This window comes from Phascolarctos cinereus, unplaced genomic scaffold, assembly GCF_003287225.1.
Source record: "Phascolarctos cinereus isolate Bilbo 61053 unplaced genomic scaffold, phaCin_HiC Scaffold_3;HRSCAF=262, whole genome shotgun sequence".
NCBI lineage: Eukaryota > Metazoa > Chordata > Mammalia > Diprotodontia > Phascolarctidae > Phascolarctos > Phascolarctos cinereus.
Window position 1 is genome coordinate 259,226,780 of NW_027555736.1, and position 12,779 is coordinate 259,239,558.

At 34.4% G+C, this 12,779-nt stretch overlaps 1 protein-coding gene across 8 annotated transcripts in view; it reads left to right on the forward strand.

Annotated features, from left to right (window-relative positions):
• FERMT2 (FERM domain containing kindlin 2) overlaps positions 1 to 12,779 on the forward strand; it is a 141,505-nt gene that overhangs the window by 96,196 nt on the left and 32,530 nt on the right. For 4 of the 8 annotated variants that reach the window (XM_020974886.2, XM_020974880.2, XM_020974881.2 and 1 more), the window contains 6 exons: positions 900 to 932; positions 1,238 to 1,463; positions 1,565 to 1,667; positions 6,609 to 6,716; positions 8,147 to 8,281; positions 12,085 to 12,134. In XM_020974886.2, the coding sequence (XP_020830545.1) occupies positions 900 to 932; positions 1,238 to 1,463; positions 1,565 to 1,667; positions 6,609 to 6,716; positions 8,147 to 8,281; positions 12,085 to 12,134 (655 nt within the window). The remainder of the gene's footprint in view (positions 1 to 899; positions 933 to 1,237; positions 1,464 to 1,564; positions 1,668 to 6,608; positions 6,717 to 8,146; positions 8,282 to 12,084; positions 12,135 to 12,779) is intronic. The other 4 variants (XM_020974882.2, XM_020974884.2, XM_078151584.1 and 1 more) reach the window with 1 other exon arrangement.

Consider the following 12,779-nt stretch of genomic DNA (forward strand, 5'->3'; position numbering starts at 1 on the left):
CCTGCTTGTGAAGCGTGTAAACACAACTAAAAATTAATTAAAGTTGTAGGCAACTCAGAAGGCAAAAGAAATATGTATGGTTGATATACATGGCTTGTAGCCACCATTGACTTGCCTTCAACAGGTGTCATAAAAGACGTCAATAGACTGGATGACTGGAAAAGGAAATAAGTTTGTCATGTAGTTAACAGAACCAGAAGAAGGCTTCCTGTTATGTTTTCTATAAATCTTCAGTAGAGGTTTCGACACCCAGACATAGACAAGGTCTGCCTAGGATGAGAAGGCATGGGTGAGTTGAAGTCAGCACCATTGGAGGGAGCACACATACCAGTAACATCACATATCACTTAAATTATGTATTCAGCACTTCCTCATTGTGGTTATATTCCTCCATTTTTGGTGAGCCTTAGATTATAGTTATTGGCTGTAAAGTGTGTGTGTCTGTGTATGTGTCTTTTTGTGTGTGTATACAGTCATTTGGGGGCATTTAAGGTTAACTACACTTTAACTTTCATCATATTTCTTATTAAAAATGCTTTACCTACGTAAAAATAAGTTAATGCAAAAATAATCCCTTGGTTTATGTGAACTTAGATTAAGTAGGAGCATTTGTTTACCTTGGATATTAATGTTGGGAAACATATTTCTTTAAATAAACTGGTTTGGAATACAAATTTGAATCTGACAGAATGTTTTTTACTCAGATTGTAGCTCGGTGATAACCCTTTCCTTTGGTCTTAAACTCAACTGATAAATTTTAATTTTATTTGCCATTAGATAAAAGTTGTTAATGATTTGTGTAATTTTTTTATATGGCTATTCTTTCACTTTCTTTACCGCTGGTTGGTTCTATCCTCTCCTTTCCTTGCTTCTGAATTCCTTTCTTTCCTTTCCTGTAGGCCCTGATGTTCTTTACATTGGTCCTTTGAAAGGTGAGCCTTACCATAGTAAATCTAGTCTCTGTTTACTGCAGCTATCCTCTTGACTGCCATTCTGATTCTTTTAAAATTGAAGTTCTTTTCAGAATTCCCAACAACTTAGTTCTGTTTTTAAGGTTTCCAACCACTTACATGTTCATAAGTAAGTATAATTAAAGTAAATTTCAAATGTTTTTTAAGACTGGTAAAATAGTTTGACCTTGGGAAAAAATATTAGTATTCTGCAAAAATCTGTGAATAAGTGGTGCTAAAAGTTGAAATTCCATACCTCCAACTTATTATTCATTTTCTGCTATTAGGAAGCATATATTCAAGCCCAGGACTCTATAGTAAGACAATGACCCCAACTTATGACGCTCATGATGGAAGCCCTTTATCACCAACTTCAGCTTGGTTTGGTGATAGTGCTTTATCAGAAGGCAATCCTGGTATACTTGCTGTCTGTCAGCCGATCACATCACCAGAAATCTTGGCGAAAATGTTCAAACCACAAGCTCTTCTTGATAAGGCAAAAATAAATCAAGGGTAAGTTTAAAATTCTACATAAATGATAACATTTCCCTTGCATAGGAATTAAAATATTTTAATAATTCTGACTTTTTACTTTCTTTATTGTGTACTTATAGATGGTTAGATTCATCAAGATCTCTCATGGAACAAGATGTGAAGGAAAATGAAGCCTTACTGCTTCGGTTCAAATATTACAGCTTTTTTGACTTGAATCCAAAGGTACTCAGAATTTTTTTGAAGAGAAAGCCATTTTATATGTTTACTGTAGATTAAAAAAAAAAGATTTTACAAATCAAGTCTTGGAACTGTTTTTAATATTTTAAAAAGCCACAAATACTAATTATTAACACAAAACCAAATACTTTTCTAAGAATTGTATTGAAGTAGTTTATTTTTACTTCATCTCCATTTCCTAATTCATATTTATCCACTGTTATCCCTCCCAGAGATTAGAAGGATTATAACAAAAAATAAAAATGGAAAAAAATTTCAGCAGAACTATCCAAGTCTGACAATAACTGCTGTTCCAAACCTGCTGTGCCCCACCTCTGCAAAGAAGGGAGGGAGATTCATTCTTATTTTTTCCCTCTTGAAACCAAGATTGCCCATGATTTCACAACACTCAGGATTTTTTAAATTAAATTTTTATTTGGGGGGAGTGTCTTTTTCATTTTATTTTATTTTCAGTTCCAGATTTTCTCCTTTTCGCCCCTTCCGTTATCCATTAAGAAGGCAAGAAATACAGTACTTGTTATACAGTTGCAAAACACTTCTGCAGTAGCCATGTTCTCTTTTTTTTTTTTTTTGGCTTTTAGTCAATTGGGGTTAAGTGACCTGCCCAGGGTCACACAGCTAGTGTCAGGTGTTTGGTCTGAGGTTGGATTTGAACTCAGGTCCTCCTGACTTCAGGGCCGGTGCTCTATACACTGCGCCACCTAGCTGCCCCTTGCAGTAGCCATGTTCTAAAAAAACAAAAGTCAGAAAAATAAAGAAAGGGGAAAAAAATATGCTCCATTCAGCTAAGTCCATTAATTCTCTGTCTGGAGGTGGATAGCATTTTACATCATGTGTCCTTTGAAGTTGTGGTAGATTATTGTATTGATAGAGTTACTAAGTCTTTGATTGTTGATTATCTTTACAATACTGCAGTTACTATATAGTATATATATACTATATATATATATATGTATATATATATATATGTATATATATATGTATATATATACATATATATATGTAGTATATATATATCTCCTGGTTCTGCTCACTTCACTTGGCATCAGTTCATATAATTTTCTCAGAATTTTCTGAGAGTTTTCATCATTTCTTATGCCGTAACAGTATTCCATCACATTAATGTGCCATGACTTGTTTAGCCATTCCCCAATTGATGTGAATAATCTCTCAGTTTTCAATTCTTTGCCATCACAAAAACAGCTGCAATAAATATTTTTGTACATATGAATCCTTTCTGTTTTCCTTTAATGTCTTTGGATTATAACTAGTGGCAGTACTGCTGAGTCAAAGAGCATGCACACTTTTATAATCCTTTGAGCATAGTTCCATATTGTTTTTCGGAATGGTTGGATCAGTTCTCAGCTCCACCAGCAGTTCATCCAGCATTCGTCATTTCTGGTAGATATGAGGTGGTACGTCCTCAGAGGCATTTTAATTTGCATTTCTCTAGTTATTAGTGATTCAGAACATTTTTTGCTATGACTATTGATAAATTTAATTTCTTTTTTTGAAAACTGCCTCTTCATATCCTTTGACCATTTATCAGTTGGTGAATAACTCTTATTTTTATAAATTTGATTCCATTCCCTATATATTTGAGAAATGATACTTTTATCAGAGAAACTTGCTGCACAAAAAAAAAAATCCCAACTTTTTTTCTCAGTTTCCTGCTTCTCATTTTAGTTGCATTGGTTTTATTTGTGGAAAAAAAAAACTTTTTAATTTTATGTAATAAAAATTACCCACTTTGGGGGCACCTAGGTGGCACAGTGGATAGAGCACTGGCCCTGGATTCAGGAGGACCCGAGTTCAAATTCAGCCTCAGACACATAACACTTACTAGCTGACAAAAACAAAACAAAACAAAAATTATCCATTTTTTTCAATTAGCAAAAATTTGCCTTTATCTTCCTTCCCCCTCTCGCAGTTGAGAAAGAAGAACAAAACCTATTTCTAAATTGGTTATGTCAAAAAAAATGTCTCATTTTACTCTCTTACTCCTTTACCTCTCTGTCAGGAAGTGGGTCATATGCTTAATCCTGAGTCTTTAGGAATTGTGGCTGAGCAGAGTTTCTAAGTCTTTCAAAGTTGTCTGTCTTCATACTATTTTATACTGTATACAGCTATACATAGTGTGCTCCTGGTTCTGCTCATTTAACTCTACATTAATTCATACACATCTTACCAAGTTTCTCTGAAACTATTTCTTGAAGTACAAATGGTATTCTTTCACATTTATGTGCCATAACTTGTTCAACCATTCCCCCGTTAATGTGTACCCTCCCCAGTCTCCAATTCTTTGGCACCTTAAAAAGAGGTATAAATATTTTTGTATATCCTTAGATAAGAGTTTGTTTTGCTTAAGTCTAATTGCTCCTTCATTCTAAACACCACCCCCTCTTCAGATTTTTCCTTTTCTCCTTTCCCTCCTGTTTCCCTGTTGAGTGAATATAATTCTGCTCCTCCCAGCTCAATGGGTGTATACACTCTTCTTTCTTTTGACCATTTCAGATGAGAGTGAAGTTCCAAGTATCAGCTCCTCACACCCCCACTCTGTCCTCCTTGTGTATAGACTTCCACTTATTTATCCTAATTATGAGATAGTTTTCCATAACCTTCTCCTTTGTTTTTATTTTTATTTTAGTATCATCAAGATATAACAAAACCGTTCTCTAGCCTTCACTCTTATTAGACTGTCTCTATGTCTCCTAATGTTGGTAGGCTTCAGAGGGGATACATGTATTATGTTAGAATGTACAGTTTATCCTTGTTTAGTCCTTTATAAATTGTAAATTGTTCATTCATATTTACCTTTTTATGTTTGCCTTGAATTTGCCTTTAATATTTCTTGTTATCTTGTGGAGTTATTTTCTTCTCTTTGGTCCAGTCTAGTTTTTAGGGAATTTATTGCTTGGGCATGTTTTTTTTTGTTTGTTTGTTTTGGTTTGGTTTTTTGTCTGTTAATTTCCTTTCCAATTCTTTCTTCCATAACTTACATTTCGTTTCCATTTTTTCCACCAATACTGTTATTTAATTTATAAAAACATTGTTACTTCTTTTTTTAAAAAAAATTCTTGGCTTATATCTAATAGGAATTCTAGTTGAATTTGTGTCTAAATGCTGCTTTTTTTTTTGTAAGCTAACTTTACTTGTAGATGTTTTAGTGTCATTCTCACCCGAGTTTGTATCTTTAGTAGCCCTGTCATCCTAATCGTTTTTTATTGTGGAATTCCTTTTCTTTCTTTTTTTTCTTTAGTTCATTCTTTCAGTCTACTTCTTGAGACTTTGTACTTTGTTAGGGCCAGACACTGTGGTACTTCTGAAGGGAATATCTTCATATTATACTTGCCAGTCATTCTGGAAGGCTTCTTCTTCCTCCCATTACTCCTACCCTTACTTACTTGAAACAACTAGACTCATTTTGGTTAGTTTTTTACTAAAGTAGACTAGACCTGTAATTTTATTGGTTTAGGGAATTCTTGGTGAATAAGTTTTTCCCAATGAAGATCTGCAACTCTTTTGTAATTTACAGTCTTAGAGATTTGCCTGGGACATTTAGAAGTTAGTATATGTTAAAGAAGCAGGACTTGAACCAAGATCTTCCCCACTGCAAAGCCAACTCTTTATCCACTCTGAATCTCTTTCACTAAAATGGACATATATAAATATGGCACCAGAACTCCAATTCAGATAATACCTAAATTATACATATACCTGCAAAAATAGGAGAAAATATATCATTTGTGATTTTATCAGTGTTGGTGATAATTTTAATTAATGAGACATGTTTGCTTTGCATATTATATATTCTTAAAATTAAAAATTACTGACAAAAATAATTTTACTCAAATTTGGAGGCACATAAGCATTGTATTCAACTAAAATAAAAGTCACTTTTGACAGAATTAAATTTATACATACATATATAGATGTGTATACAGAAATGTCCAGAAAAATACATGCTTATATTCATATTCTAAAACAAAATTGCTTTTAAAATTATTATTCTTTTAGTAATGTGATTGAGTAGATCAATGTACTTATAGCCTGTATTCTGATTAGTTGCAATGTTTGCTGTTTTCAAGGGCCTATCACATTTTATGTCTCTGCAGTGACTTTAGAAAAAATCATAAATGTCTTATTCGTTGCTTCATTGTAATGTGGTAAACTACTGTTCTTTGTTTCCAGAAGTCAGCAGTTATGCTAATATTTTAAGTTGTACTTCTGTTACATAAGCCACATTTCTTTACGGAGTCATGATCAACTTTCACTCATGGGAAAAAATGTAAACTAAAGATAAAATTTAAGAAGCTATAGCAAGTTTTAAAACAACTAATTCTGGGGCATCTAGGTGGTGCGGTGGATAGAGCTCTGGCCTTGGAGTCGGGAGGACCTGAGTTCAGATGTGACCTCAGATAACATAGCACTTACTAGCTATGTGACCCTGGGCAAGTCACTTAACCCTGATTGCCTCACCAACAAGCAAAAATAAATAAAAATTTAAAATAAAAACAACAACCAATTCTGACTTTTTAGCCAGTTTGATGTCTTTTTTTTTACATGTTTTTGACAGAAAGACAAGTGGGGTACATATGCATGTATCAGGAAACTGGGGTTTTTTTTAAACATTTCAAATAGTTTGTATTGAATAAAAATCAAAGAAAGTTTTTAGATATAAAAGTAAGTGTTGCTGTTGACAATTTTTTAATATTTTATATTTTTTGTTTTAGTACATCCAGTCTTTACAAGTACCCAAACCTAACAAAAGTACATTCTCCCCGAAGGAGTTAGTTTTATCAGTTAATGGAAAGAAGGAACATATCTTTGAGCTTCTTAATACTTTTTAAAAATTAGGTTTCTGAGTTATAAAGTCTTGTTATACTTTTTTGGTTTAATGTACTAATGTACTTTCATTTACTGCAGTATGATGCAATCAGGATCAACCAGCTTTATGAACAGTCCAAATGGGCTATTCTCCTAGAAGAAATTGAATGCACAGAAGAAGAAATGATGATGTTTGCAGCCTTACAGGTAGGTGAGAGAAATGACTAATTATCACTTTGTTTTGATTAATTTTTTAAACTATAAGAGTGATCCTAAATACAGTGTTCCTAACTTTTTGCTGAGAATTATAAGAACAAGAAACTGTAAAAAAAAAAAGTGTAGGATTTTAAAAAATTATTAAACTTGGCTTTCTTTTATTTATTTATTTGCTGATGTAATTCCCATGGACAGGATAGGATAATGGTGTATAAAATATAACATGCAAATTTGACACAAATAATACATTTTAAATATTGTGTTAGGTATTAATAAATCTGAAGATAAAATTCCAAATAATTTCTGTTTCTGAATAGGAAATTAGCATTGTAATGAGTTAATTGACATTGATTTTGTGGTTTTACTTAGTATACTTGGAGAGGTTATTTAGTAGATATGTAAGATATGGTAATGTGCATGTGGACCTTCCCTAGTTTCTAAATTGTTTTCATACTATTGCTTAATCATTTGTTAACTTTTATTATGAAACACTTAGCTAAGTGAATTCAAAAGTATATCCAAATTATATGTGGGAATATGGCCATTCTTTGCAGGTAGCTGATCATATCCTAGGGAAAATCTTACTTGATAGCAATGTTTTCTACATTGAATTAAAGGTGAATCAGGAAACAGGTTTTGCCTTTCTGAAAGATGAAGAAATCACTGTCAATTCTAAGTGTTAAGCATAGTGACCCTTTGTAGAGTAATCAGGCTGCTTCCATTCTGCCTTCTCTTCCTGGAGTTATTTGTATGTCTTGAAACTTCTATTCTTATATAGACCCTAGGTGATGCAGTAGATAGAGTAGTAGACCTGGAGTCAGGAAGACCTGAGTTCAAATTCAGCCTCAGATGGTGGGAGCCTGTCACCTCTGTCTGCTTCCCTTTCCTCATCTATGAAATGAGAATGACAGTAGTGTCTACCTCAACAACAGGGTTGTTGTGAGGATAAAATGAGATAATATTTACAAAATATTTTTTGTATCTTAAAGTACTATATAAATATACTGTATGACTATCCTGTGTTACTCATCTGTTCTCTCCTTACACATTTGTGAAATGCTTTGCAAATCTTAAAGCACTGTATAAATGCTAGCTATTATAAGTTGCTTGTCTATTCCCTGCTCCCCCCGTACTCCTCACAAATACTGCCCATAATCCTTAGGGCATTCATCCTATGGCTTCCTTTCTTGCCCCAAAATTTCTTGCCCCAAAAACCTGGTTTTAAGTTCTATTGACTTAGGAATAATTTGTCAGCATGACCTCCATAATCAGGAAGATAAAAAGAAAAGAGAAACAATTTGTAAATGAAGTTTGAAATTGAATCATAAAACATTTACATATTTTAGAAACAAAAGCCTGACCATATAGAATGGACTCTTTTAAGTGTTAAGGAAATTATAATGTATAAATTCTCTTTCTAGTATCATGTCAATAAGCTGTCAATCATGTCATCAGAGAATCATTTGAACAACAGCGAAAAAGAGGTGGATGAGGTCGATGCTGCCCTATCTGACTTGGAGATTACTTTGGAAGGGGGTAAAACATCAACTATTCTGGTAGGTCTGAATTTCACTTAGTTAAACAATGTAAAATTGATTATGGCTGTACATAGCACTGTGCCTTTTTTCTGTAGGACTTTGTTGTGTTTTATGAGCCTGCACATGTTTGTGATATAGTGTTGTGTAAGAGAAAGAGCGCCAGCATTTGAGTAAGGAGAGACTGGGGTTCAAATCCTACCTTGGACACTTTATTTCCTTGTAGCTTGCTTTTTTTTTATTTTTATTTTTCTCTCTCTCTCAACTTCCCACCATGCCAGTTTTAAAAAGAAAAAAATACACAATCCAAGTATGCATTATCAAGTGAAACAAAACCCTTGGCCATGTCCAAAAGTGTATACCCATTCTGCATCCTGAGACCATCACTTCAACTCTTAGGAGTGGTTAGCATGCTTTGTCATTGGTCCTCCAGAATCATGGTTGGTTATTGCACTGTTTAGAGTTCTTACTAGATATGTGACCAAGAACAACTTCCCTTATCTTTATGTATTTTTTTTGGTGGGGGGAGGCACTTGGAGTTCAGTTACTTGCCCAGAGTCACGCAGCTAGTAAGTGTTAGGTGTCTGAGGCCACATTTGAACTCAGGTCCTACTGACTCCAAGGCTGGTGCTCTATCCACTGCATCACCTAGCTGCCCCATTCCCTTAACTTTTCTGAGCCTCAGTAAATTCACACAATAATTGGAATAATATATACCTTTTCTTGTCAATTTGAAAACTTTTCACTGCATGTAGATTAAAGATTGTGAGTATTAGGTATGGACACATCTATTAATTTTAAAACGCTGTGGTTCTAAAGCCTTTCCAAGTCTTGCCATTCTTTTATTTTAGATGTTCTTTGGACTATTGAGCAGGTGGGGGAAAAATGACTGCGTTTCGTGGTTGAATAAAAAGTATTGGAATGTAAGCTTATCATGAGTAGGGTTACAGAAGGTCTCCTTGGTACAGTTCCATTAACTGACAGGGCAATGAAGATAATGTATAATTAATTCTGTTTCCATGTGATTTTGATTACTTCTATTTGGTCTCTGTCTTTTGAAAAAAGTACCAAGAAGGCTACATGTGGCCTGACCTAGAGGGAAAAGAGTAGTGCAGAGAGAGCTCAATCAAGAACCAATTCAACTTTACACCATCCTCTTCTCTTGAGTTCCTAACCCCCACACCTGGCCAACCCTCAGCCTTATATCACTCCCACCGTTCACTGCCTTTTCTTCTACACGTGTACTGCCGAATGACAGTAGAAAAAAATTGCACAAATGTTCTGACGAGGTGTACCAAAAGTTTTTGTTGCACAACCTCAACCAGCCTCCTGGTAGACCTACCTGCCTCAAGTCTTTCTGCTCTAATCCATCCTCCATTCAGACACCAAAATGATTTTCCTAAAGCACAAGTCTCATCATTTCGCTCCTCATGCCCTCTATTCAGCAAACACCAGTTGAGTCCCTATTGCCTCTAGGATCAGATACAAAATGAATGCTCTGTTTAACATTCAAAGCTCTTTACAGCCTAACTCATTCCTACCTTTCTGGTCTTCTTATACTCCTTTTTGTTGTTCAGTTGTTTCAGTTGTGTCTGACTCTTTCCTTCATTTGGGGTTTTCTTGGCAAAGATGCTAGAGTAGTTTGCCATTTCCTTCTCTAGCTCATTTTACAGATGAGGAACTAAGGCAAACAGAGTTAAGTGACTTACCCAGAGTCACACAGCTAGTAAATGTCTGAGGCTACATTTGAACTCATGAAACTTGAGTCTTCCTGACTCCAAGCCTGGCCCTCTATCCATTGTGCCACATAACTGCCTTGCTTATACTAACCCTTATTCTCCACTCTTTGATCCAGTGACACCGGCGTCTTGGCTGTTTCACAAACAAGATATTCCATCTCTTGGCTCCTTGGATTTTCCTTTGGCTGTCCCTCATACCTGAAACTCTGCCCCATCTCAGCTCTTTCTACTGAATCCCTGGCTTACTTAAAGTCTTAACCAAAATCCAGTCTTTTACTGGATGTCTTCCCCTAATCTTTCTTAATTCTAATGCCTTCTTGCATTAATTATTTCCTGTTTATCCTGTATATAACTCGCTTTTTATATATTTCTTTGCATATTGTCTCCTTCATTAAATTGTAGGCTTTTTGTGGCCAGAGATTATCTCTTGCCTCTTATTATGTCCCCAGGACTTGGCACATAGTAGGTGTTCAATAAATGTTTATTAATTGATTGGTTGAAGGATAAAAATTAAGAAAAGGCCAATGGATTCAGCAAGTAAGAGATGGCAATGTTATAGTATAAGGATTTGTAGTGTCAGTCCATGAAAGATTCTAGTCAGTAAGTCTGGGTTTTGCTAAGTGCTAAATTTTTGCAGCATAAATTTAACACAATTTTTATTGTTTTCTTACATAATCTATATTGATCATTCAGTTTGGGATCCTAAAGGATAATCCTTCTATAATGTCTTCTGGCAGTGATTGGTCCTGAAATGCCATCTCAGCTCCTGCTTTTCTAGAAATAAATTCTAATGGTTTAGCCCTTGGTGTTACTGGGGTTTTTTTTGGTTTGGTTTTTTCCCCTTGGTGTTATTGTTATCAAGAATTAAATTAATTGATTATTTTAATTAATTTAGAATTAACTGGGTAGATCTCAGTCAAATCCCATAGACCCAATTTAACTGCATTCTTTGTCCCAAAATCTTAATGTAATTTTAAGCCGTAATAGCTTAAGTCATGCGCAATTTAAGTTCTTCAGGCAAGGGGGAGGGAAAGGTGTGCTCATAGAGGATACCTTGCTCATACAGAGTGTTTCAAAAGTCTTAGAGCAATTTTAAACCTTAATTGCTTAAAACTGCACCAAGACTTTTGGTCTGCATGAGCCTTTTGCAGGGGAAACTTTTTTTTCACAAATGTTTTCAGTTTTAAAAATTATTTCTGTATGCTTCCAACATGTTTAACATGCTTCCTCCTAAATATTGAACTATTTAACGTCTCTTCAATCAGCCTTTAATTTTTGCAGAGAAAAACTTAATTTCACCCAGTTGAAAGAGCTGTGCGTCTTAGGTATTATTAGAAAATGTAATAATTAAATCATGAGAAATTTTTAAGGGTTATGTAGGCTTACAATTTTAGACACTTAGAAAACTTAGGGGGGCAGCTAAGTGGCGTAGTGGATAGAGCACCAGCCCTGGAGGACCTGAGTTCAAATGTGGCCTCAGACCAGACACTTGACACTTACTTGCTATGTGACCTTGGGCAAGTAACTTAACCCCATTGCCTAGCACCCCCCCCAAAAAAAAGAAAACATAGGAAGTAAGCTTTTCGCTTAAAATATATGCCTATTCTCCCCAAACGATCTGATAATTTTCTGTGTAGAATATAAGCTCCTTGAGAGAAATTACTTTTTCATATTGGTCTTTGTATCTCTCTAGTTCCCCCCAACACAGTGCCTATTAAATCATGGGTGCTTAATAAAATGCTTATAGATTGATTTCTTCATATAATATTACCAAACTCAGTTCAAAACGTTATAGTTTTGAAGTACCATTATTTTGCTTTATATCATGGAAATAACCAGTCTGTGAAATTTTCTTTGTTAAACTTCCTCTTTTTCTGTTTTACAGAAGAATCTTACCATTTGAGGGAATACAGTTCATGGAACTACCCCATTTCATCATATCTTCAGAAATTTATAAACTTATATTTGTATAAAATTCTGTACCTGAGATAATTCTTGATGTCAGATGCAATATTATCTTAGAAACCAGAAAACTAGAACTAAATTTCAAACTTACACAAAACTGTTCCAATCTTTCTTTTCTAGGGAGATATCACTTCCATTCCTGAACTGGCTGATTACATTAAAGTTTTCAAGTAAGTAAAATTGTTATTTTGGGTTTTTTAAAAAAATATTTAACTTTTGTTTTGCTGGCAGTTACATATGTAAAATAATTGTCTATGGCAGTAGTAAAAAAGAAAGATACTTCTAATTATGACCATTTACTCTAATCAGATTATTTATCAAATTGCCAATGCAGCAAAGATCTGTCATTTCATTTGTAAAGGAACTCCTTTCGACAGTGCAAAATTGAAAACTTCACATTGTGTGTTAGTTTGTACCAAAGTGTTGCTCATTACCAATGGATTGGCCAGTGAATTCTTTTACTTTGGCAACCCATGAACAAACAAACAGAAATACAAAATGGCCCTTAATTCTCTTCTACTTTTGCAGTGACAGAATGGCAGAAATGAGGGCAAAGGGTCATGAATCATATTATTTTCAGACTCTATAAACAATAAGTTAACTGTTGGTAGTATAAATGCAAGATATTTATGTAGTGAACAACTAGCTCGTATACTGCTAGGTAAAATAAGCAATATCGATATTCAAAATCTTTCAATGAAACTGAAAGATATAAGGAAGATATAGATAAATGGAATGCTATTTAATTGTTCTTCTTGAAGAAGCAGGTAAAAACATAGGAGAATTTCATATTACCGTGCACCTAAGCACAATCA